Raw genomic sequence first — 27,488 nt, 5'->3', positions numbered from 1 at the left:
AAGTCCTAGTAGAAGTGAGCTATTCAAATGCTACAGGAGTCCATCAGTATGCCAGAGAGCTGAAAAGAGGCACTATATTGATTGCTATGAGTGCACTAAGCAGATGTTTGGTGCAGTGTTTTCCCTAAGTCCTCAGATCAAGGCCTTCACCTGCTCTATCTTTCCCTTAAGACTGGATAGCAGGACCACAGGAAGACCAATTTCGCAGGTGTGAGATAGCATCTGTTTTGTCTATGCTGGGAAGAGCTGGCAATATTTAAAGAGCCCCGACTTTCACCATGGATAAGAGGAAGGGGAAGATGCATACTTACCTATCAGAGCTTGAATCCATCGTTTGCCTTATTTTAGTACACTTCTGATGCTTTTAGATCCAGTGTTGAAAGAATCCATTTCTGGTCTGAGCAGTCTTGGTGGTGTAGCAGATTACCTTTGCAGTATCAATGCTTTACTAAATCCTGGCGTACTGTCAGTGGAAGCAAATAAGAGTACCTTGGCTCTAGTCACCAGCAGTTCCAGAAGATGTTTCAGCAAGGCTGCAACCTCAGAAGGAGAAATGAGAACTGTGTCGGGAAATGTTATATCTTGGCGTCTAGCTATGGGAGAAGACAGGTAGGAACTAGACTCAGCTGTAGCTTATAATGAGAGGTTAGCGAGACCTCCAGTTATCACTTTTGAGGGATGCTATCTATGATTTAGAAAATTTTGTAGCTGACAGCTTTTGATGCATATGATCCCAGATTCAAGGGGGACAATTAGAGAGCCATAGGTTGAGACTGGATAGAGTTGCAGGCTTGCAATGTGGCCTTGATAAGAGGCAAAAAAATAAAACAAAAACACCTTACAGGTGTTTATTAGAAAATCAGACTGAGAAGTTTAATTTTTGCTTAATTAATTTTCCACAAATCTCTATATTTGCCCCTATAGACATGCTGAACTTGTATTTAAAGGATATTCTATATAGTACATGACAGCAGATAAAGACACATATTATCCATCCAGTCTGCCTAACAAGATAAATTCATAAAGTTGGATATGATACTACAGAAACATACTTGATTTGTCCATGCTATTTTTGGGGCCCCACTGCTGGAATTGCCGTCAAATCTAACTCCAGCTTATCCTGATCTGTCTTGTCATATGTAGGACACAGACCATAAGAGTTTGCCCAGCATTGGCCTATCTGTCCAGCCACAATCAGGGTACAGACCATAGAAGTCTACCCAGCACTAGCTTTGCTTCTCAGTTACTAGTGATACCATGTAATCACTGAGCTTATTCTGAAGATACATAAAGAAGTTCTCATTCCTATTTCCTGGCAGAGAGATGCGGGAGCTCTCTGTGGACAGCTTGGACATGATTAGATTTATAGAGATCTAACAGATGTCAGTTTTGTCTAAAATTTTACTGCTGAATCCATTCATTCAAACTATAGGGTAAATCTTTTAGTTTGGTATCCTTATTTTTATTGTATGGACTTTCAGAATACAATCAGGCACACATTTCTTCTGATTATTTCTATCTCCATCGGTCCACCTTTTATTGAATATTTCTAGCATTCATTCTAAATATTTAAAAAAAAAATTTTGTAATTGTAATTTGTAAATTGTAAGAAAAATGCAGTCAATACTGTGTGCACTCTGAAGAAACACAATTGGTGTCCATACATTCTGTGCTAGCACTTCTGATCAAGTCAAGAAGTGAGCAAATAGTAAGGGGGAAACCCCAAGCTCCACAGTTCAAGTAGGCTGGCTGAGCAGGTCCCTGCAGGATCTACCTGTCAGCTGAAGACCAAAGTTTGCTTCTCTCACACAGGCTAGGAAGTCACCGGAGCTGTACTACAATGCAAAGTCCCACCCAAAAATCACAAAAAACAAAAAAGAAACCCAAGCAGATCAAATTTGCTTCTGAAGGCTCACTTGCAGAAGAAATAACTTACTGGGGGCAGCAGAGAGCAGAGAGAAGAAGTAGATGCTGAAAACAGTGATCAGTATCTCCTGCAACGGGCATACAGGAGTAGATGGAAGACCCTTGGTTCAGCATACCATCCCTATTGCACTGGAAAGTGTCTTTAGACAAAATTCTGCTTGAGAATTAGAGCCACTATTTAATGGTACAATCACTCTCAGTTACATACTATGAGTACCAGTATAAAATTGTACTGCTGAATCCATTCATCCAAACTATAGGGTAAATCTTTTAGTTTGGTATCCTTATTTTTATTGTATGGACCTTCAGAATACAATCAGGCACACATTTCTTCTTATTGTTTCTATCTCCATCGGTCCACCTTTTATTGAATATTTTTAGCATTCATTCTAAATATTTTTTAAATTTTTTTGTAATTGTAAGTTTTTTTCCTTAATTCATAATTTGATAAATTCAATAGCCATCATGTAGCTTTTAAACTCTTTCTTCATTGTCTTCCATTTCCACTAACTACCTCTCAAACTTCCTTGAAAAGCCTAATTTTTAATTTTTACCACCAGGGAAGGAGTCTTTAGACTCCAATATGAATTAATGTGAAGTTTGCTCTGATTGGGCAGCAGAAGAGTGCCCTTGCGCCGTGTGTCCGCTGCGCAGGATGGGGAGGCAGGAACCTTGGGTTCAGCCTCTGACCATCTCATTCTCTGCTAAAAGGTTGTTGGGACAGTTGGAGGATGATTTCACCCTCTTGGAACCCTGAGTGCAGAGCCAGTACCTAGTAAGGGCGCTGATGGCGGTCAAATTGAAAAGAAAGTGCTCTAATCTTCCTCTTGAAGGGGGTTCCATGCCCTTTATGCTTGACTTTGTGAACTTGCTCTGGCAAGCCTATGTCTGCAGCATGAGTGTGTCTTCTGGGTCAGCTGGAGAGTGATTGGCCACACAGCCTTTCCATGGTCCCACAGTTGTTTCTCTAAGGAGGCCTGTGTTTCTTCAGGACTCCAACAGTTGGTCAGATGGGGGTCACTGAGGATGATGATCTGGACACTTTTCTGCTTGCCCAGAATGAAGCCTCAGTCAAGGACGATGAGGTCCTGATTGAGGTAGATCAGGGAGTAAGTGCTGCTGTGGACCAGGGTGAGGACCTCTCTGTTCACAGGCTTTTCTTGACGGACTTTCTTATTGAGTCTCTGAAGGAGCTCAAAATCAATCTCCCTCAACCTACTAAACTAAACTAAAACTTAGCTTTATGTACCAGGTCATCAACCAAAGGAAGCTCGACTCGGTTAACAGTAATTAGGAAAAAGGAGTATTAAAAGAAACAGCAGCAAATTGCAAAGAATTAATTTTCAAAATGTTTAGCAAATAAGAAAGTTTTTAAAGATTTGCGAAAGAATTGAAAAGAACTAGGGCTTCTCAAAGTTAAAGGGAGTTCATTCCATAATTGAGAAAATTTGAAAGCCAAAGAATTACTATTCAATGTGTTCTGCTTAGCGGGATCTTGTTTCAGCCTACTGCCTTTCTGTAGCATCTGGATATGAAAGTTCTGATTTCTGAACACTGAGAGAGCCCTAAGGGCTCCCTTAACGTGATAAAAGCAATGTCCAAGCTATTGGTGGCTCAGGTGACAAATCACACATCCCTGCCTAGCGAGGAAGGCATGGTGCTCAAGGATCAGCATAATTGCTCAAAAGACAGTTTGAGGCCTTGACTCTGGAGATTAAGGCTTTTGTGGCAGCCTCCTTTGTTGCTTGAACATGCCATTCTAAGTTGTATGACCCTGGAGGAGTGACTGCAGAGCCATCGTCCCAGTTGTTGCTGGTGGGATTGGACTATGTGGCTGATGCAATGTATGACCTGCTTTGGGTAGTAGGCAAGGTCTTGGCTTAATCTATGTCTGCCCACCGGATTTTGTGGATCAGACATTAGGCTAGGGCCCCCATGTCCAGAACCACTCTCAGCAGGTTTTATTTCACTGTCAATATTCTATTTGGCCAGGGATTGGATGATCTCATGGCTAGTGTCCAAGACTACTGTCTGAAATCACTTCCAGACAGCAGGCCTTGGGCTGTGAAATGGCAAACCTGTGGATCCTTTTGAGGCTCATACCAGTCACGCCTGTTTTCCTCTGGATCCTCGTCCCAGAGATTCTTTCAGAGCTCACTGCAGAGGTTCACCAGAAATAGAAAGTCCCAGGGCTCCACCTCTCGTCCAGGTAGACAACCCAAGATATTCCATTGACATCAGGTATCCAGCTCCTCCATGCAAGATTTGAGGTAGGCTGTGGGATTTCCTGGAGGTATGGGGGGTTATCACAACAGACCAATGGGTGCTAGAGGTTATCAGGGACGGCTACAAGTTGGAGTTCGCCTGTCCCTTCTCTGCCTGGTTCATGGACTCCCCAGCAGGCTGACCAGAAGGAACCGTTCATGTACAGGTGATCCTAAAATAAATTGCTTGATATTCAGGTGATTGAACCAGACATAGACTCAGGCTCTGGCAGATACTCCATATACTTTGTCATGCCCAAGAAAGGCTCTGAGGATTGGAGGCCAATCCTGGACCTCAAGTACGTCAATGTGGCTCTCAAAGTGCCTCATTTTCATATGGAAATTATACGGTTGGTCATTGCCTCAGTACAGCCAGGGGAGTTCTGGCAGCTTTGGATCTGACTTAGGCATATCTATACATTCCCATATTTGTGGATCACAGGCATTTTCTTTGCTTTCATGTCCTGGAAAAGCATTTTCAGTTCATGGCTCTGCCCTTCAGTCTTACCATGGCTCCGCGGACCTTCACCAAGGTGATGGTAGTGGTGAACCAGACAGAAGAAATGCTGTTTTCTGTTGAAACGCCATTTTGTGTTGCATTTTGACCCTGATGAAGTGGATGAAACATGAATTCATGTCAAGAGGGTGTTGCTGAAATGTGTATACATTGAAGATAAGTTCTCAATATTTATTATCTTTATATAAGAATTAGGATGAAGCAACATGAAAAATTTTGCTAAAAATATATATGGATCAATGAAGAATTGGGCTGCATCTGAGAAATATACTCTAACAGCTATCTGAAGATCCTGATCACTATAAAATATATTATCATAATAGAAAGTTTAATTGAGTAGAATCAACGTACTTTCCTAAAGGCTTCACTGGTGGGATTGTTGATTATGTTGAATTTTTGATTTTTTTTGGCTAATCCATGTTGGCAAAAATAATACTGCTAGGTTTCACACCAAACATATAAAAAATGATTTCATGACTCTGTGTGAGAAGGTAAAGTCGATAAGTGCACAGGTGTGTTATCCCTTGAAGGTAAAGACTAAAGCAGAGAAATTCACATTTTGAAGATGAATATTTGGCTGTACAGATGGTGTCATGCCATCAAGAATGGTTCAGCTTTCTGGACCATGGGATGATATTCCAAGGGTAACTGAGCAGAAATAGTGTCCATCTGTCAGAAAAGGGATGAGGTGTCTTCCTCAGCAGGTTGGTTAATGTACTGAAGAGGGATTTAAACTAGAATAGTTGGGAATGGATGAACTAAGCCCCCAGAAAATAAAGTTTTCAGGTAAATAAAACATTAAATACCTCTTGCCAAAGGGAAGACCTTGTGCCTGAGCCTAAAGAAACCTGTTCCTAGGGTTAGGCAGGAAAAAATAATATAATTTCCAAGTCAGCATGAACCTGTGCCTCAACCCAGATCAAGAAATAAAGTAGAAGCAGACACTGGCAGAGATAAAGGTCACAGCACTAAGCAACCAGTTATCTCATTTATATTTCCCTAGTCCTGGGATTAGGAAGGTTAAATCTGAATCAGGAGGAACTGATAAGTGTGGAGTATATTACATCAAGGAATCAGTGGCGGTACTTGGGTATGTGGCACCCGGGGGCCCATCATTTTTTTACACACACCTCCATGTAAAAAAATATTTTTTGTAATAACCATGAAACGGAATAAATAGTCAGAATAAAAACAGGCAGTGAAAGTTTTCTTTTATTGAACCACATATATGTAACCATTATTCCAAACATAATATAACAAACATAACATAAATTATGTCTGAATTGTCATGACATGAGAAGTATGTATGGAGTAGTTGCAGGTGATGCTTGGGACAGTTCTGATTGTGTTAGTTGGGTTTTATGTGTTTTTTGAATAGAAGGGTTTTTATTTCTTTTTTGAAGGTTTTGTAGTCTGTGGGCGAGGGCAATAGGTTATAGAGTTGGGGGTCGAGTGTTGCAGCTCGAATGGCTAGGAGGTTGTCGAACAGTTTTTTTTCTTTTGATGTTTTTGGTTGGAGGGTGTGTGAATGGTGCGCGAGTTCTCCTATGTCTGGTTGAGGTGGATTGAATTATTTAGCTGAAGAAATTAGTTACCCCCCCCCCCCCCATTCCACACACATTAATTCTCTTCCATTTTTGTTCCCATTATAAAAAACACTGATATGTTCCTAGAAAAAAAATACATTAAAATAAGAAGTGAAAAGAAAGGCCCCTACAGATGAGAACATAACATAAGAATAGCCTAACTGGGTCAGACCAGTGATCCATCATGCCCAATAGCCCATTCTCATGGTAACCAATCCAGGTCACTAGTACCTGGTCAAAACCCAAAGAGTAGCAACATTCCATGCTACCGATCCAGGGCAAGCAGACACTTCCTCATGTCTTAATAACAGACTATGGACTTTTCCTCCAGGAATTTGTACAAATCTTTCTTAAAACCAGCTAAGCTATCTGCTTTTACCATAACTTCTGGCCACTTCATTTTTAAGCTTAGATCTTTCCTTCCAAACAGAGACCTTGCTAGATGTCAAATGCAGAAAGAACAAGGTAACTTTACAAGGACTTAGCTGTGCAGGAAATGTGAATCTCCTCATACACCCACCATATAGTGCAAAAATGTGCAAAGGTCTGTTTTTTTCTTTTGATCACTACATAGCTTAATGCCACACAAGCAGCACTGTTACAAACATATTCTGAAGGTCAATGCTAAGGTTAACAAAGTTTCCTTCCTTGAACCACAAGGAGATACTGACAAACCACTGGAAGAGATCCCAAAACAACTACCCAGGCACAACACCCAAAGACCCACTCAGTGTGTGAACCAATTGAGTGGAGTGGACTAACTGGGGGGTGGAAATGGGCCCGGAGTTTGCTCAGCAGAATTTCCCAGACCACCTTTTCCTCTCAACACATTGACACGCCGCCACCACCACCACCATTAGGAACAACTCACCGGGTAGGCCAGCAATGCTTATAAACTTTATAAAACACATTATTATATTTTCTTATAAAGCACATATTTTAACTGAACTCTCTGACATCCTCAGCCTTGCCATTCACAAAAATAGAAAGAAGAAAAGTTCCCGTTTCTTGCTGTCTCATGTCCCCGGCCTATACAATATTTTTCTTCTGCAGACCTTCAGGACAAAAAATTTGATTCGATTCAGCCTATTGAATTGGTTTTTCGATTCGATTTTCCTGCCCAATTGGGTGTTTTTTTCCCCAAACATCCTGGTGGGTTTATTTTATAGCTTTTTCACCCCCCTTTGGCTTCTCCTAACCACACTGGCGCTGTGGTGTAAATAAAATAAAGAAACAAAAAGGACTTTTCCTCTCTCTGTTATGTTTAAATGATTTTTATTATTCCAGCAGTAAGAAGCAAATACAAACAGTAGTACCATTCAGGAAATAACATTTTCAACAATATAATCAGTTCCCCTCCCATCCCCCCTCCCCTCCCCAAGAATCCATGGCCAGTCCAACAGCTGAGAGTAGGAATAAAATCTTAAAGATTCAAAAGTCTACTGCGAGCATGCGGTGTGAGGTCCTGCCAGAAGTGCTCCACACCTGACAAAATTTGCGACCCGGGCCAAGAGTCAAGTGTCCCACAATGCGTCTCTCCAGTGTTGCGTGCACTATCATTAGGGATCTCCATTGTGCATATGACAGGGGATCACGGGAGAGTCAGTTGGTGAGGATGGCTTTTTTCCCATCAAAAGGGCTCTTGAGATAAATGCTGACATTCCCCTGGGTTTGGGCGAGGCTATATTATAAAATCCAAATAACGCCCTCGGTTGCGGAAGCCATCGCCTTCCCCAAAGCGATGTGGTATATAGGCCAAGATGTCTCCAAAACTGTTGGATTGCGGGGCAGGCCCAAAACATGTGACTCAAAAATGCGTGAGCCTGATTGCATTTCGGGCAAGAATGCGACGCAGTAATCCCCATCTGGGCTGCACGTTCTGGTGGAATGTAAAGTCTAAGAACAATTTTCAATTGCATTTCCCAGTGAGTAATATTGGGTGACACCTTCTGAATGTTCTTCAGGACCCGTTGTAACTGTTGAGCAGTCAACTGGCAATGCAAGTCCTCAGCCCACGCTGTCGCTAATATATTTTCCTCTCTCTGTTAAATCCTAGCTCACGTTTGCGGTCTAACACCAGCTCTGGCATTAAACACATTTCAAATCTGACATATTATAATCACAAAACAGAAAATAGAATTAGTTTTTCTACCTTTTGTTGTCTGGTTATTTTTCAAATCTTGTTGGTCCAAGGCTCTGGTTGTCTTCTGATAACTTGCTTGCCAGGGTCTCCTTCTTCCTTCTTTCTGCATGCTAACCATCCATCTGCCATCTCTGTCCTCCCCGTTTCCCTTCCCTCCCCAGGAGGTCTGGCATTTTTCCTTTTTTTCGTCTCCCTCCACGGATCCATCTTTTCTTAACTACCCTTTCATCCAGCATCTCTCCCTCCTTCCCCACCACCCCAGGGTCCACCATTTCTCCCTTTCTTTTCCCAACTACCCTCCTATCCAGTATCTCTATCCCCCCCTCCACACCATCCCTTTTGTCCAACTTCTCTCCCTTTCTGTTCCTTCCCTCCCTAAAAACCATGGTCCATCATCTCTCTCCCTCTCCTCTATTTTCAGACCCATTATTTCTTCCCACCCAAAGTCCGGCATATGCGCGTCTCTTTGAACCCCCCCTTCTCTCCGTGTACTTCTACACCAGGGCCCCCCTCCCCTAAAGGCCTGTCCCCCCTTAAAGGTCTGCATCCCATCCCTGAAGGCCTGTCCCCCCCTTGAAGGCCTGCACCTCCCCTGAAGGCCTGTCCCCCCCTTGAAGGCCTGCCTGCCTGTCCCCCTTGAAGGCCTGTCCCCCCCTTGAAGGCGTGCCTGCCTGTCCCCCCCCTTGAAGGCCTATACCCCCCCTTGAAGGCCTGATTGCCCGCCCCACCCTGAAGGCATGATGCCCTGCCCCACCCCGAAGGACCTCGCCCCAAACCCTGAAGGACCACTCATCCCCCTGGCCTCCCCGCACCACCTACGGTAGAGAAGCAGCCCACAGCAAGATTGCGATGCCAGCGATCTCTGCGCTGTGCTTCGGCGCTGCTTCCTCTGCCGCGGTCCCGCCCCTCCTCTGACTGATAGATCAATTATATCAGTTTCGAAAAAGTTTAAAAATCTGGTTGTGTTCACAATAGTTAATTTGATTTTAGCTGTCGAATAGTAATTTTAAGCAATTCAACATACTTTTTGTGTACCTTTTTCCAGCCATCTAATCGAACCAATTTCTGGTTTTATCCCACAGTTATGTTTCATTTTTTAATGAACTGTAACCTGAGTCGAGTTCCTTAGGGAGTAGATTTGGTATGTAAAATGAAGATTAGATTAGATTAGATTATATTTTATGAACTACAAAAGATCACAGAAAGAGGAAGACAGGCAAAAATATCTGGAAAAGGCTGGTTGAAAAGTCAGGAAAGCAAAGAAACAAATGGAAGAAAAAATTGCTGACACAGTAAAATGGAGAAACAAAACATTTATTAGATATTTCAGTGATTGGAAGAAGTACAAAAGTCGCATTGTGAGACTCAAAATTGAAGGAGAGGAACATGTAGAAGCTGATAAAGAAATGGCTAAATTGCTTAAGACATATTTCTGTTCTGTGTTCACGGCTGAAGATTCACAGAAGACAAATTCGAATAGTGATGGTGGAATGGTAGACCCTGATCGATTTTCAGAGGGCTGTGTTCATGAGGAGCTAGATAAATTAAAAGGTAGACAAAGTGATGGGGCTGGATGGTGTACTGGAAGGGTGCTGAAAGAACTTAGGGAAGTTCTAGTGGCTCCACTGACTGACCTTTTCAATGCTTCTCTAGAGTCGGGAGTGGTACCGGAGGACTGGAGAAGGGTGGATGTGGTCCCTCTACACAAAAGTAGAAGTAAGGAAGAAGTAGGGAATTACAGGCCAGTAAGTCTGACTTCTGTGGTAAGCAAATTAATGGAAACGCTTTTAAAACAGAGAATGGTGAAGTGTCTGAATCCGATGGATTACAGGACCAGAGGCAACTTAGCTTCACTACAGGTAGGTCTTATCAGACAAATGTGATCAATTTCTTTTACTGGGTGACCAGAAAATTGGATAGAGCGAAGTGCACTAGATGTGGTGTATTTAGATTTTAGCAAACCCTTTGACAGTGTACCACACAGTCGGCTAATAAATAAACTGAGTGCTCTTGGGATGGGCCCCAAAGTGATGGGCTGGGTCAGGGACTGGTTAGGGGGGTGAAGAACTTTTGTGCAAGACAGAAGAGCAGGATTTAGGTGTGATTGTACATGATGATCTTAAGGTGACCAAACAGGTTGAAAAGGTGATGGCAAAAGCTAGAAGGATGCTAGGGTGCATAGAAAGGTATGGCCAGTAGGAAAAAGGAGGTATTGATGCCTCTGTATAAGACTCTGGTGAGACCTCATTTAAATATTGTGTACAATTCTGGAGACCATATCTTCAAAAAGATATAAAAAGGATAGAGTCGGTCCAGAGGAAGTCTACTAAAATGGTACGTGGTCTGCGTCATAAGGTGTATAGGGACAGATTTAAAAATCTCAATATGTATACTTTAGAGGAGGGGCAGGAGAGGGGAGATGTTTAAATACCTATGTGGTATAAATGCGCACGAGTCGAGTCTCTTTCAGTTGGCATAAATACACAGGAGTCAAATCTCTATCAACTGAATTGAAGCACTAGAATGAGAGGGCATAGGATGAAGATGAAAGAGGACAAATTCTGGAGTAACTGTAGGAAATATTTCTTTACAGAAAGGATGGAAAATGCATGGAACAGCCTTCAAGTGGAGATAGTGGAAACGAATACGGTATCTGACTTCAAGAAAGCATGAGACAAGCACATTGGTTCTAAGGGGAGGAATAATAATAATAACTTTATTCTTCTATACCGCCATAATCTTGCGACTTCTAGGCGGTTTACAATCAAGAGAGCTGGACATTCAGCGAGTTACAATGTGCAGATAGTCAGAGGAAATACAGAGTGCAGAAAATTTAGGAAGCAAAATTATAGATATACAATTTGCTGAGCGAGAGTATAAGGTATACAGATTGGAAGAAATTTCTGAGTGGGCCTGTTAGGAGAAGGCTGTGCAATTCAAAAAGTACAGCGAAAATTACGATAATAACAATTTATATATATCATAGAACCACGAGTTCTATGTGCAATTCTGAAAGTACAGCGAAAATTACAATATGATAATAATAACAATTTGTATATATCGCAGAACCAAGAGTTCTATGCGGACTTAAGAGGGGAGAGAGGAAAAGGGTAAAAGATCGGGAGGACTGTTATTGAGGAGAGAGGGAAGAGCAGGTCAGTTGTTCAGGTATTTTAGGAACAGGTATGTTTTTAGGCGCTTCCTAAATTCCTCGTAGGTAGTGGGCGAAAGCAGTTGATCTAGGTCTTTACCCCATAAAGCTGCTTGGTGTGAGATAGTAGATGGTACGAATAGGCAGACTGGATCTTTATCAGCCATTATTTTCTTTGTTTCTCATTTTTCTATGTAATATGTTCTAATGAGTGGTATTAGTCTCTAGAGGCAATAAAGTCTAGGGAGCTTAAGGAGGAGCTACAAGTAAACATGCTTTTTAGTCTGACTCAGCTCCACTGTGTTTACAATGCAAAACATAATCCTGGGTCTATAACATGCAGCAATTTTTAGCTCTCTAGCTGTAAATCTGTACAAACTGTTGGGGCAATTCTATAGCTTGGCACCACAATGAGCTGCTTTTAGCATCAGTTCTATAAAGGCTTGTTGGTATATTGAAACTTCAGCATGTCCACTTAAAGCAGGTCTTCTATGAGATAGTCTCCTACTTTTTAAAAATCTGGTTCAGAAAATGTAAACGATAGTGCTGAAGGACTATCAGGTAAGATTTGCTTCTTTGCAGATGATACCAAAATCTGCAATAGAGTAGACACCCCTGATGGTCTGAATAACATGAGGAAGGAACTAGTGAAGCTTGAAGAATGGTCTGAAATTTGGTAACTATGATTTAATGCTAAGAAATGCAAGCTCATGCATTTGATTTGCAAACCCCAAGGGAACAGTTTAGGGAGTGAAGAACTTTTGTGCATGAAAGAAGAGCGGGATTTGGATATGATAGTATGTGATGATCTTTGGTGGCCAAACAGGTTGAAAAGGTGATGGTGAAAGCTAGAAGGATGCTAGGGTGCATACTTCTTCCTATCAACCACTAAGCATCCTTTATAGAATCACGCCTAGTAGTGCCTAGGCATCCTTAGTTATTGCTAGGCATTGTTGAGGTAGGTGCCAGTACAAAACCTGACCTAATTTACTGGCACCTATCTCACATGCCTAGCAACGCCTAATCTTACCATGCCTATTTTCTGCCCTTAACCTCACCTACTTTTCAAGTAGGCGTCGGAGGGCGCCTGGACTTAGGCATCTCTAGGTATCATGTTGATATTCACGTGTAACTCCAATTATTAATTAAAATAATTTTTAAAATTGTTTTTTAGTGACATGATAATAATAATAATAATAATAACTTTATTTTTCTATACCGCCATAATCTTATGACTTCTAGGCAGTTCACATTAAAGAGAGCTGTACAATCAGCAAATTACAATCTTAAAGATCAATGAATTACAATCTTAACAATCAGCGAACTACAATATAGTATTAACATGTTACAGTGAAGGGGCTGGATGGCCAGCGAATTACAGAATACAAATGGAGAGGAAGACACTGAACAGACAGAGAGTACAGAATACAATTAGTGAGGGAGCGTAGTATCAGCATGAAGAGTAATAGATTTAGGAGGAGGGAGTATTTTGACTAGGAAATAAATCTATTGAACAGAGCCCATAAATCTATAGAATCAGGCCCATAAAGCATATCATTTGGGTACTTCTTTAACTATCCCTTATACCCCCAATCGTACTCTTAGGTCTTTTGACATCAACCCATTTTAACTTCCTCTCCCAAAAAGGCACATTATGAGTCAACCAGGAATTCAGCTTACTATCACATCTCCTTCACTTATGCTGAGCAGGTTTGACTTATGAGAGAAGTGGCTCATCTGAAGCTGGCCTCCTTAGAAGAGGTTTGCAAAGCTGTGACTTGAACTTCTGTCAACACATTGACATTACACTACTGTTTGGAGAGGGATACCTGATGCAACAGTAGGTTAGGCTAGTTTGTGCTGAGGAAAATCTTTCAGGTTTAGAATCCAGTTCTGTCCCCTCAAGGCCCTCTTTTATTAAATTTCAGTTTGTCTTTGGGGTAAAAAATTAAGTTAAAAATGAAATAAGACACTATGGCCCACTGCCAACAAAAACATGTTTTGTGTTACTCTTTGGCATTCTCTTGTGTTATACAGCCTGTAGCTAGGGATTTCCATGTATCAGGAGTAAACCCCCTTGAACTTTTTTCAGTTTGTTGTGTCAGTGCATTAGACTTTTATACATTTAAATAATTTTTTGGCTTGCCAGCCTCTATTCTCCTTGGTCTCAAGTCCCAGCAGGCCAGATGCCTCTGAGAGGAAATGGTGGCACCATATTTAAGAAGTAGGAAGGAAGTAAGAAGTACAGGTAGATTTCTGGGAAACACTAAATAATGAGTAGAGTACCACTGAGGTAGTCACATCTTCCCTTCCTCCCTCCCATCCCCAAGAAAATGCTACTTCCAAAGAAAGACCCTTGTGCAAATCTTCAAACTGTATAGCTCCAGCAGCAATCGCTTCAGGAAAAATGGAAAGCAGATAAGTTAGTTTTCTTGTAGGGAGAGGTAATCAGAGGGCCTCTCAAGTACTTGCTTATATTCTGGGGCAGTTTGAAATGCCAGCCCAACATCATTGAGATATGTCTGAAGGTGTCGCTTGTACATATGCACAGCTGCCTAAGAAATCACAGAGTACATTCTGGTAATATTTAGACTACAAGTTCAAAGTGTTCAAGCTGATTGACAATCACTCAGAGCCAGTGAGATGTCTTTAACAACTTCTCCAAACCTCTTTTTAAAATCAGACATTCTAACTGCTGTTACTACATTCTATGGCAATGAGTTCCAGAGCTTAACTATTCTTTGAGTGAAAAAATGTTTCCTCCTGTTTGTTTTAAAAGTATTTCCTTGCAATTTCATTGAGTGCCCCTTGTTCTTTGTACTTTTTGAAAGAGTGAAAACTCGATTCACTTTTACTTGTTTTATATTACTCAGGATTTTGCAGGCTTCAATCATATCCCCTCTCAGCTATCTCTTTTCTAAGCTGAAAAGCTCTAACCTCTTTAATCTTTCCTCATACAAGAGGTGTTCCATCCCATTTATCATTTTGGTTGTTCTTCTTTGAATCATTTCTAATTTCACTATATCTTTTTTGAGATATGGCAAATAGAACTCTCCCGAAGATTCACAAAGCTTTGGTGAACCCTCCTGGTTGCCCTATTATTTCTGCTAGAAATTCGCTCTTGGAAAGGATCTGTAAATACGTTGCTCATTTTTTACAACCTTGGGTGTTTGAGATCAAATCCTTTGTTAAGGATAGTTCCCATATGCTACAAATATTGGATGACATACGACTTTCCAGTACTCAATCAATTCTGTTAGCTACACTGGACGTAGGGCTCCTTTTACAAAGGTGCAATAGCGTTTTTAGCACACGCACCGGATTAGTGCATGCTACCCAAAAACCTACCGCCTGCTCAAGAGGAGGCGGTAGCGGCTAGCACGCATGGCATTTTAGCCCTAACGCACCTTTGTAAAAGGAGCCCGTAGTGTCGTTGTATGCAAATATTCCTCAGCAGGAAGCAATTGATGTGATACGACAGGTGCTTCTGAATATTCCTTGCCCCCACATGGTACTCATTGGATTTCTGATATCTTTAATGTCACTGGACATGACTCGTAATTATTTTTTATTTTAAGATAAATATTATATGCAAAAAAAAATATTATATGCAAAAAAAAAGGGAATTGCTATAGGGGCGTCATTTGTGCCTTCCATTACAAATTTATTCATGGCTGATTTTGAGCACAAGTGGGTCTACGCATCTCAATATGCCTGTTATCTCCATGGTTGGTGGAGGTATATAGATGATGTATTTATTATTTGGACAGGGATGAATCTTCAGTTTACTTCCTTTGTGGAGGAGTTGAATTTATGCCATGTGACCATTAAATTTGAGCCTCATTGTGAATATAATACCATTATATTTTTGGACATTCGGATATTTGTGAAATCTACATGAATGGAAACTTCAGTGTATATGAAACTAACGGATCGGAACACTCTACTATATTTTTCTAGTATGCATCCATTGCATTCTCGTTGGAATATTCCTTTTTCTCAGTTCCTACATTATAGGAGGCTATGTTCCTCTACACAGAATTATGATATTAAAGCTAAGGAATTGTCATCCAAACTACAAGCTAGGGGATATCCACACAATATAGTAAAACAAGCTGCAATGAGGTTGAGATTTAATCATAGAACTGATATGTTACATACACGAAAACGGGATTCTCAAGAGAATATTTCTGCTTGCATATTGCAATTTAACACTCTTCAGGAGAGATGGACTGCACCTGAGCGTGGAGGGAACTATACTTCTAGCAAACAACGTCAGGAGAGGAATAGAACTGGCTTTAAACTAAGAAGAAGGGGAAAGCCGACATCGACCAAGGGTCAACGATTCTGAAGAAAGTATCCTGCGAAGATATTAAGGGGGGAAAATGGAAAGAAACAATGGGCAAAACACAGGAGTTGACTAACCCAGAAGAGGAGGATAAAAGGATTGCAGCACAGGAGAAGAAAATAAAGTTCGAAGCACAACAAAAGGAAATGAAGACAAAAAAATACCAGGACCTAAATTGCATATATACTAATGCAAGGAGCCTAAGGAACAAAATGGGGGAATTAGAAGTCATGGCCAAAACTGAGAACCTAGACATCATTGGGGTCTCCGAAACATGGTAGAATGAAGAAAACAAATGGGATACAGCACTACCGGGGCACAAACTCTATCGCCAGGACAGGCCAGGTCAGAAAGGAGGAGGAATAGCCCTATACATAAAAGAAAGCATACATTTGTCCAGAGTGGACACAGCAGAGACGACCAACAAATTGGAATCGCTATGGGTTAAAATACCCGGAAGGAAAGGGTTCGAGATAAAGATGAGCCTGTACTATCGACCACCTGGGCAAACCGAAGCTATCGATGAAGAAATGGAAGCCGAGATGAAGCGAGAATACAAAAGCGGTAACACGATTATTATGGGAGACTTCAACTATCCCGGGATAGATTGGAGTCTTGGAAGCTCAAAATGCGCCAGAGAGACCGATTTCCTGGAGGCTATACAGGATTGCTTCAAGGATCAACTTGTTAGAGAACCGACTAGAGGGAATGCCACTCTAGACCTAATCCTAAATGGACTAGGGGGATCTGCGAAAGAAGTGGAAGTAGTGGGACCATTGGGAAACAGCGATCACAATATGATCAAGTTCAAAGTTCAAGTAGGAATGCCAAAGGGAAAAAGAACCATAGCGACAACTTTTAACTTCAAGAAAGGAGACTACAAAGCGATGAGAGAAATGGTAAGGAAGAAACTTAAGAACAACTCAAAAAAATGGCAGACTGTAGAGCAAGCCTGGTCTTTATTCAAGGACACGATGATCGAGGCACAAAATCTGCATATCCCAAGATTCAGAAAAGGGTGCAAAAAGAATCGAACAAAAGACCCGGCATGGATAACCAAAGAAGTGAAGAAAGCGATAGGTGATACGAAGAATTCATTCAGGAAATGGAAAAAAAGGCAAAACTGAGGAGAACTGGAAAGAGCACAGGAAGTATCAAAAAGAATGTCATCGTGTGGTCAGAAAAGCCAAAAAGGAATATGAAGAAAGGCTAGCCAAGGAAGCATGAAATTTCAAACCGTTCTTCAGATATGTTAAAAGGAAGCAGCCGGCTAGGGAGGAGATGGGACCGCTGGATGACAGAGACAGGAAGGGAGTGGTAAAGGAGGAGAGAGAAGTGGCGAAAAGACTAAATATGTTCTTTTCATCTGTATTTACAAAAGAGGACACATCTTCAAAGGAGACCAAACAAATAAATTAACATCCATGGAAGTAAGCCTTGAAGATGTACGTAGGCAGTTAGAAAAATAAAAAAATGACAAATCACCAGGCCCGGACAGAATCCACCCTAGGGTACTGAAAGAACTAAAGGAGGAAATAGCAGAACTACGATAGCAAGTTTGCAATCTATCCCTGAAAACAGGAGTGATCCCGGAGGATTGGAAGATAGCCAATGTTACGCCCATCTTTAAAAAGGGATCAAGAGGTGACCCGGGGAATTACAGACCGGTGAGTCTGACCTCGGTTCCGGGGAAAATGGCAGAAGTGCTGATAAAAGACAGTATTGATGAGCATCTTGAAAGAAATAAACTTCTAATCAAAAGCCAACATGGCTTCAGCAAGGGAAGATCGTGCCTAACGAACTTACTACATTTCTTCGAAAGAATTAACAAACGGATGGACATAGGGGACCCCGTAGACACCGTATATTTAGAATTCCAAAAAGCCTTTGACAAGGTACCCCATGAATGCCTACTTCGGAAGCTGAAGATCCATGGGGTGGAAGGAGACGTACATAGATGGATCAGGAATTGGTTGGCGGGTAGGAAGCAGAGGGTAGGAGTGAAGGGCCACTACTCGGACTGGAGGAGGGTAACGAGTGGTGTCCCGCAGGGGTCGGTACTCGGACCGCTGCTTTTTAATATATTTATCAATGACATAGAAAGAGGGACGAAGTGCGAAATAATAAAATTTGCAGACGACACCAAACTATTTAGTGGTGCTCGGATTAAAGAGGACTGCGAAGAATTACAAAGGGACCTGAACAAGCTAGGGGAGTGGGCGATGAGATGGCAGATGAAGTTCAATGTACAGAAATGTAGAGTATTGCATGTTGGAAGCAAAAACCTGAGGTACAGATATGATGAGAGGGATGTTATTGAGTGAAAGTACCCAGGAAAGGGACTTGGGGTAATAGTGGATAAGACGATGAAGCCGTTGGCACAGTGCGCAGCGGCTGCTAAGAGAGCGAATAGAATGCTAGGTATAATCAAGAAGGGTATTACAACCAGATCGAAAGAAGTTATCCTGCCGTTGTATCGGGCAATGCTGCGTCCGCATCTGGAGTACTGCGTCCAATATTGGTCGCCGTACCTTAAGAAGGATATGGCGATACTCGAGAGGGTTCAGAGGAGAGCGACACGTTTGATAAAGAGTATGGAAAACCTTTCATACACTGAGAGACAGGAAAAACTGGGGCTCTTTTCCGTGGAGAAGAGGAGAATTAGATGGGATATGATAGAGATTTACAAGATTATGAAGGGCATAGAGAAAGTAGAGAGGGACAGATTCTTCAAACTTTCAAAAACCACAAGAATGAGAGAGCATTCGGGAGAGTTGGAAAGGGACAGATTCAAAACCAATGCTAGGAAGTTTTTCTTCACCCAACGGGTGGTGGACACCTGAAATGCACTTCCAGAGGGTGTGATAGGACAGAGTACGGTATTAGAGTTCAAGAAGGGATTGGACAATTTTCTGAAGGAAAAGAGGATAGAGGGGTACAGATAGAGAACTACTATACAGTGGACCTGTTGGGCTGCTGCGCGAGCGGACTGCTGGGCGCGATGAACCTCTAGTTTGACCCAGCAGAGGTACTTCTTATGTTCTTATGTTCACTACTGATTTTGTCAAAATTATTAAGAAGAATCTATGTTTTGTCAGTTCATCCGGCTTTTGATAACACAAAATTTATTTTTTCGTATACAAGAAATAGCAATCTATAGGTAAATGATCACTTGTGTCCGGCTGAGGTGTGGAATCGTGGAGGGAAAAGGAGGATGACTATTGGGGGCCACACTAAGTGTGGTCATTGTTCAGTCTGTGATCTTATGAAAGAAACTTCTCAATTTTCACATCCAACCACAAAAAAGATTTACATATTGTATGCTAATACCTCTTACATATCAGAGAATGTAATCTATGGGCTCCTTTTACGAAGGTGTATTAGGACCTTAACGTGCAGAATAACGCGCACTAAAATGTTGCGCACACTAGCCGCTACCGCCTCCTCTTTAGCAGGTGGTAGTTTTTCAGCTAGCGCGTGCTATAGCACGCACTAATCAGGTGCGTGCGCTAAAACCGCAAGCGCACCTTCGTATAAGGAGACCTATGCGTTGATATGTCCTTGTGGTCTTTTATATGTGGGACAGACTTCACGTAAAATGAAGACCAGACTGATTGAACATAGACATATGAACACTCAGAAAATCTCAGAGCTTTTGGTGAAACATTGTCTTGCTTGATTTTTCTGCTTTAAGATGTTTAGTACTAGAGCAGCTTTATTTGAGTAAACATCGTGGGAACATTCGGCGATGTCTCTGGCAATGTGAACAACGATGGATATTTACACTAAAAACTGTAGCTCCGGCGGGTTTAAACTATGCAGTAGAGTGGAAAACATTTCTTTGAATGGATGATGTCACTTCATGCTGATTGGCTGGTGATGATGTCATTGTGTTTTTTTACGCTGAATACTCCTCGTTTTGAAGGGGGCTGCGTCTTCTGTCAGTTAATAGCCAGTCAGATATGCTGTTGATTTGGATTTTTCCCTGAAGACGCTCTAACGAAACGGAATCTCCCGTTGGGAATACAACTTTGTTTATTCAGTGACAAGTACGGCAATTGAGATAAGTGAACTTTGATCTTAAGAAATTGCAATGTTTGTAATTATAGATTAGCGATTTGACTTTGAATATTGGGACTTGGCTACTTGAGACTGGTTATTTATGCCACTTTTTTGCCATTTCTGTGGATTTAAGCTTTTTTCATCAGCTTGGAAGCTATGAAGTATTACCAGCATACAATATATTCCTGCCTGAGAGAGAGCGGGCATGTCTAGAAGAAGTGGAGTTTTTTTCGACCTGTGATGACAGTGGGTATACTTTGATATGGCTTGGTGCCGCCAGTATTTTCTCCTGCTTGCTTTGAGGTCTTTTTCTCCACTTTTAACATAAGCTGGGCTGCTTGTCTTTCTTTTTTGGCAGAAGAAAGTTGCTTGTATTGTTTTTTGTTATAGTGATTTTTCAATTCTTTCCTGTGGATTATAGTAATCGAACTCACCCATTATTATACTGTTGCCTAATTTGCCAGCTTTCCTAATCTCTGTAAGCATTTCTTCATCTGTCTGTTTGCTCTGTCCTGGTAGACGGTAGTACAGCCCTACCAATATACTCCTTCCCTTCACACATGGAATTTCTATCCATAAGGATTCCATGCTGCTATCTGTTTCATGCAGAATGTTTATTTTGTTTGACTCGATTCCCTTTTTACAATATAGCACAGCCCCCTTCAGTTTAATTAACTCAACTCCCTCTTTACCATAAAGCACAACCCCCTTCCAGTTTGATCCACTCTCATTGTAGTATACAGTAGTTTGTGCCCTGTCTTTTATATCTACCTCTTCATTTAGTGCTATACTGTATACTTTAACTTTCCCATCATATTTTTTTAGGTTTCTAGCATATGTATACAGACACTTCAAATAATGTTTCTTCCTTGCATCTTCAAGCTGCTTAGAAGTTGATGGGGATAATTTGCATCCTTTACCCTATTCTCCCCTTAAGCACTCCTGGCTTTCTTTCTCCATTATTGAAACCTCTATGAGATTCTCTAAATGTTCTGTTACAATAATATCCTTCAAGGATACTCCACACTGAGCCATGTGCTCCAAACAATTGCCTGCTTTGCCCTCCATTTTAGTTTGAAAGCTGCTCTATCTACTTTTTAAATGTTAGTGTCAGCAGGCTGGTTCCATCCCAGTTAAGGTGGAGTCCATCCTTTCAGAATAGGCTACTTGTTTCTCAGAATGCTGCTCAGTTCCTAACAAATCTATGAGGGCGAATCAAAGGCAATTGTTAAATTATGCGATAACCGGAATAGAACTAGTGAAATGCAACATATGTACTTGTACATTGCCTGTTGGATAGTTTGTCCATGAACAGTGCAGTGTTGGAGAGCGCCTTTAGTCGTGTGGCACCCACGAGGTCAGAAACAGAGACAATCCATTGCAAGATTGCTCCATTGAAGAACAACATTCAGGAGAGCACTTTCGTTGGACAGAGGGAGTGAAACCTGTGGAAATTCACTATCGGATATTGACTATGGACATAGCACCATGAATCAACGAAAGCTTTATGAATGGGTAAAAAGATTTAAAGTGGGAAGAACAGGTGTAACCGACGAAGGTTGTTCTGGTCACCCATCAACACCATTCACAAAAAAGCACATTGACAGGGTGGATGCCTTGATTAGAGAAGACCGACGGATAACTGTGTTACATTGGCTGCAGATTTAGATTATCAGCTATGGATCTGCATTTGTCATAATGCATGAAGACTTGGAATACAGGAAAGTCTGCGCACGATGGGTTCCCAAACAGCTTATTGATCTTCACAAGCAACAGCGTGTGGAGACTGTGACCTAGTTCCTGAAATGGCGATGAAATATGGGTGGATCACTTCGACCTGGAAAGCAAAAGACAAAGCATGATGAAGTAGAGTGGCTTCTGGAGCAGCCAAAAAACTTCTCTGCAGGAATGCAGAAGCTAGTTGAATGATACAATCAATGTGTCATCTTGCATGGGGACTATGTGGAAAAGTGATTTGTTCAATTGCTCACAATTACTTCTATTAAAGCTGTTAATGTATTTTGCATTTACTTTTTGATTTACTCTTGTAAATCCCCCATTGCTGCACTATTGTCTCAACCACACATTGAGACTTTGGAGCTCTGCCTGCCTCTTGGGTCCTGCGCGTGAAACGGGGAGCATTTTCTGCAGCTAAAAATGTGGTTACTGTGGAATCTGCCCCATAGACTTCTCGCAAATATAACCTGAATTACCACCACATTCTCCGACAACAAAGATACACCCACCTGCTAGGAAAGCTATGTTACCTCTATGTTATATCTACACTGTAAATGCTGCAATTTATTCCACCCTATGCCTACTAAGGGCTCCTTTTACTAAGGTGCGCTAGCGTTTTTAGTGCACGTTTAAGATTAGCACACGCAAACCACGCGCTAAACGAAAAATACTAATGCAAGCTCTATGGAGGCATCAGTGTTTAGCCCGCTAGCGCACCTTAGTAAAAGGAGCCTTAAGTCTGTATGTTATGTCTTCATTGTAAATGCTGTAATCTAAATCCCCTTGTCTATACTCTAAATGCTGTAAACTCTGTATTTCTCACTAAAGTTTGTCCTACCCATACTATGAATGTACTCTTGTAACCCATTCTGGACTCCTTTGGAAGGACGGGCTAAATAAATGACTAAATAAATAAATAAAATAAATATGTACAGCAGCAGTTTCCCAAATTGTGGATTGGGATTCAAAATGGGATCACATCAGTATGGGATGCAGTCACAGAAACAGGGCTAACCTCTTCCCTCTGGACCTTCTCTGGGACCTATGCTTTGCAGAGGCAGTCAGCATGGGGTCTGAGAGTTAGTGAATGTTCATAGACTCTTCCTTATTTCTTCACACAACGTGTAATTAAACTCTGGAATTCGTTGCTGGAGAATGTGGTGAAATGAGTTAGCTTAGCAGGGTTTAAAAAAAAGGCTTGGATAATTTCCTAAAAGAGAAGTCCGTAGGCCATTATTGAGATGGCTTGGGGAAATCCACTGCTTATTTCTAGGATAAGCAGCATAAAATCTGTTTTACTACTTAGGATCTAGCTTGGTGCTTGGGTTTTGGGTTGGCCACTGTTGGAAACAGAATACTGGGCTTGACGGACCTTCAATCTATCCCAGTATGGCATTTCTTATGGTAATCTTTAGAAGAGTCTTGAAGTCTTTGGTCTAAGGTTTGGAGGCTGGATAGAAGTTCTCATTGTTCCTTCTTACTGGGTCCTCTCTCCAGTACTGTCACGGTTGATTCAAATTCAGAAACCATGAGCAATATTATTCAGGCAAATTCTTTCCTTGCTCAGAGAAGTAATCCTGAACAGATCTTCTGGCTTGGCTGAATTACTTGGGGGTCTTCTCACTCGGTGAATACTACGTAGAAAGTGTTGCCCTCTGTATAAACTTTGGAGATGTTAAGCTAGTGATAAGCTCTAGAGGGTTCTGTGGATACATTATCTATCTCCTCCTTATCTGCAGGAGTCCACTTAATTGTAGTGGATCCTCTCAGCTTCTTCATTATCTTCAGTGGCTGGTCTCCTGCAAGAGGGCTTGTTTTTCTGTGTTGCTCTTATTGTGTCCTGTATTTTTTGAACACCCATCTCTTTTGCCTTTAGTTCTTTAGCCACATTTTTTAAGAACCATGTCCTTTCCTTTTGCGTTTCTCTTCTCATAAAATAATTAGTTTATATTGCGTGACACTTTTCTTGAAGTGGTTATATGCATTTCAGCAGCTTCCCATTTGGTTATTACATTTCCGCAGCTTCCTATTTGGTTATTACATAAAGAGTTATGTTGGTTAACCCATCTAATTACTCACTTTTGTTAGAAGAATAATAATCCAAAGGTTAATGTAATGATGGGTAACTGGAAAGTGGGGTAGTAGTGCTGGGCCTTCTGGATATGTGATTGTACTGTATAATCAGGCTTGTATTTTGCACCATCTTAGAGACTAAGATATGGAGGATTTATACTCCATTAGCCTTTACATCTTAAATATCTACTTCATGTCTACCTTAGTATGCTAAACTAAACTCAGTTTATTTATTAGACACCAGTGTGGAACACTGTCAAAGGCTTTGCTAAAATCTAAATACACCATATTTAGCGCACTCCCTCTATCTTACACCATATTTAGCGCACTCCCTCTATCTTACACCACATTTGGCGCACTCCCTCTATCCAATTCTCTGGTCACCCAGTCAAAGAAATTGACCAGGTTTGTCTGACAAGACCTACCTCTAGTTAATCCATTTTGCCTCCGGTCCTGTAATCCACTGGATTCCAGAAACTTCACCATTCTCTGTTTGTAAAGCGCTTCCATTAATTTAATTACCACAGAAGTCAGATTTACTGGCCTGTAATTCCCTACATCTTTCTTACATCTACTTTTGTTTTAGAGCGGGGATCTCAAAGTCCCTCCTTGAGGGCCGCAATCCAGTCGGGTTTTCAGGATTTCCCCAATGAATATGCTTTGAAAGCAGTGCATGCACATAGATCTCATGTATATTCATTGGGGAAATCCTGAAAACCCGACTGGATTGCGGCCCTCAAGGAGGGACTTTGAGACCCTTGATTTAGAGGGACCACATCCACCCTTCTCAAGTTCTCTGGTACCATTCCCAATTCTAGAGAAGCATTGAAAAGATCGGTCAGTGGAGCCACCAGAACTTCCCTAAGTTCTTTCAGCACCCTCAGATCTACACCATCCGGCCCTATCACTTTGTCTACCTTTAATTTAGCTAGCTCCTCACAAACACTAACCCTATGAAAATCGATCAGGGTCTGCCACTCCTCCATCCCTATTTGCGTTTGTCTTCTGCGGTCCTGCTCCCGGTGCTTCAGCCTTGAACACAGAACAGAAATATTTGTTAAGCAATTCAGCCTTTTCTTTATCATCTTCTACATATTCCTCCCCTTCACCTTTGAGTCTCACAATGCCACTTTTGCACTTCTTCCTATCACTGATATAGCTAAAAAAGTCTTGTCTCCCCATTTTACCTTGTGGCTAGACCATACTGTATATTACATTACATTACATTAGCTAACAGATTATAATTTGGTTTCTGTATTTCCATTTCCTATTAAGCAGGTAGTCATAGAAGGCCAGATTCTATAAATGGCGACTAAGCGCATGTACATTATGGGTGCCACAATCAATTGCTAGAAGTCCTAAAAAATTCTGCCTAGCAGCACCTAAGCAAGCTTAGACGTCACTAGGCATCCTAGTGGTAGGCGCGGGGACATTAGGTCAGATTTTACTTGGCCTAATTTACCGGCATGTAACTTGAATGCCTAGCAACGCCTAAGACAACCATGTCTATTCTCCTCCCCTAACCATGCCTACTTTTCAGGTAGGCATTGGAGGGCACCTCAATCTAGGTGTCGCTAGATACCGCTCTGAGTTCCATGCAGAACTCTTAGGCTCTCTTTTATTAAGCAGTAGTTGAGGTTTGTACCGCGACCCGGGGCACTAAACGCTTAAACACTCTTAGGAATTCTTTGAGTATCAGAGATTTTAGTGCTCTGGCCGTAGTAAAAACCTCTACTGCGGCTTATTAAAGGGGGGGAGGAGGTTAATTGGATTTTTAAAAAATTTTATCAGTTAACTTCAGTGGCACAGTCAATTACCATGTCATTTAAGCTAATTAAAACAAGGTTGCAAGGATTTTAGTTAGGTAGCCCTAGGCATCTGCGATTAGGGTTCCTAATGGTGCCTAATGTAGGCATAGTTTTATGGAATCTGTCCCAAACCGTCTATATTCTTCAGTATCAAATAGCCTTAATTAACTTGTATTTTTTTCTCATTCTTATTACAGATGAAGATATTGGAACTTATCAATATTATGACAAGAAAGAGCTAGGTAGGGCATTCATTAACTTAAACACTACATTGTATATTATGCTATTATAAATAAAGCAGTTGTTTGATCAAATTTTTGTAAGGTTTACTATTCCATAAATTTTTTCAGTTTAAATGAAATGGTGTGGGGGCTGTGTTAGCTCTTCAAGATAATATGTAGAAATAGAACAAAATATAAAGGAAAAAAAATAGTATTTTTTTATTGGATTAATTTAATGTAGTTTATGATTAGCTTTCGAAGGTAACCCCTTCTTCCTCAGATCAGGAAGAAGGGGTTACCTTTGAAAGTTAATCATAAACTACATTAAGTTAGTCCAATGAAAAAGGTATTATTTTTTCCTTTATGTTTTTGTTCAATTCCAGTTTAAATAAAAGTGGCTCTTGTTTAATTAGAAAGATTAGCAAATTGGAATTTTAGGAATTAGATTGATATTTTTACAGCTAAATGAGTGTGTGTGTGTGTATATATATATATATATACCGTATTTTCACGCATATAACGCGCGCGTTATACGCGTTTTTACCTACCGCGCATACCCCTCGCGCGTTATATGCGTGAGCGCGGTATACAAAAGTTTTAAAACATAGTTCCCACCCCGCCCGACGCCCGACTCACCCCCCCCAGCAGGACCGCTCGCACCCCCACCCCGAACGACCGCTCGCACGCGCTCCCACCCGCACCCGCATCCACGATCGGAGCAAGAGGGAGCCCAAGCCCTCTTGCCCGGCCGACTCCCCGACGTCCGATACATCCCCCCCCCGGCAGGACCACTCGCACCCCCACCCCGAACGACCGCTCGCACGCGCTCCCACCCGCACCCGCATCCACGATCGGAGCAAGAGGGAGCCCAAGCCCTCTTGCCCGGCCGACTCCCCGACGTCCGATACACCCCCCCCCCGGCAGGACCACTCGCACCCCCACCCCGAACGACCGCTTGCACGCGCTCCCACCCGCACCCGCATCCACGATCGGAGCAAGAGGGAGCCCAAGCCCTCTTGCCCGGCCGACTCCCCGACGTCCGATACATCCCCCCCCCCGGCAGGACCACTCGCACCCCCACCCCGAAGGACCGCCGACTTCCCGACAATATCGGGCCAGAAGGGAGCCCAAACCCTCCTGGCCACGGCGACCCCCTAACCCCACCCCGCACTACATTACGGGCAGGAGGGATCCCAGGCCCTCCTGCCCTCGACGCAAACCCCCCTCCCCCCCAACGACCGCCCCCCCCAAGAACCTCCGACCGCTCCCCCAGCCGACCCGCGACCCCCCTGGCGACCCCCACGACCCCCCCACCCCCCTTCCCCGTACCTTTGGTAGTTGGCCGGACAGACGGGAGCCAAACCCGCCTTTCCGGCAGGCAGCCAACGAAGGAATGAGGCCGGATTGGCCCATCCATCCTAAAGCTCCGCCTACTGGTGGGGCCTAAGGCGCGTGGGCCAATCAGAATAGGCCCTGGAGCCTTAGGTCCCACCTGGGGGCGCGGCCTGAGGCACATGGGCCCAACCCGACCATGTGCCTCAGGCCGTGCCCCCAGGTGGGACCTAAGGCTCCAGGGCCTATTCTGATTGGCCCACGCGCCTTAGGCCCCACCAGTAGGCGGAGCTTTAGGATGGATGGGCCAATCCGGCCTC

The 27,488-nt window shown here is 42.3% G+C and overlaps 1 protein-coding gene across 3 annotated transcripts in view; it reads left to right on the top strand.

Annotated features, from left to right (window-relative positions):
• Window positions 1-27,488, top strand: part of WDPCP (WD repeat containing planar cell polarity effector) — a 483,012-nt gene that overhangs the window by 109,063 nt on the left and 346,461 nt on the right. For all 3 annotated transcript variants that reach the window (XM_033938784.1, XM_033938782.1, XM_033938783.1), the window contains one exon: window positions 25,813-25,857. In XM_033938784.1, coding sequence (XP_033794675.1) covers window positions 25,813-25,857 — 45 coding nt within the window. The remainder of the gene's footprint in view (window positions 1-25,812; window positions 25,858-27,488) is intronic.

This window comes from Geotrypetes seraphini, chromosome 3 (genome assembly GCF_902459505.1).
Source record: "Geotrypetes seraphini chromosome 3, aGeoSer1.1, whole genome shotgun sequence".
NCBI classification, from domain to species: Eukaryota; Metazoa; Chordata; class Amphibia; order Gymnophiona; family Dermophiidae; genus Geotrypetes; species Geotrypetes seraphini.
This window is presented reverse-complemented; position numbering and strand designations above follow the sequence as displayed.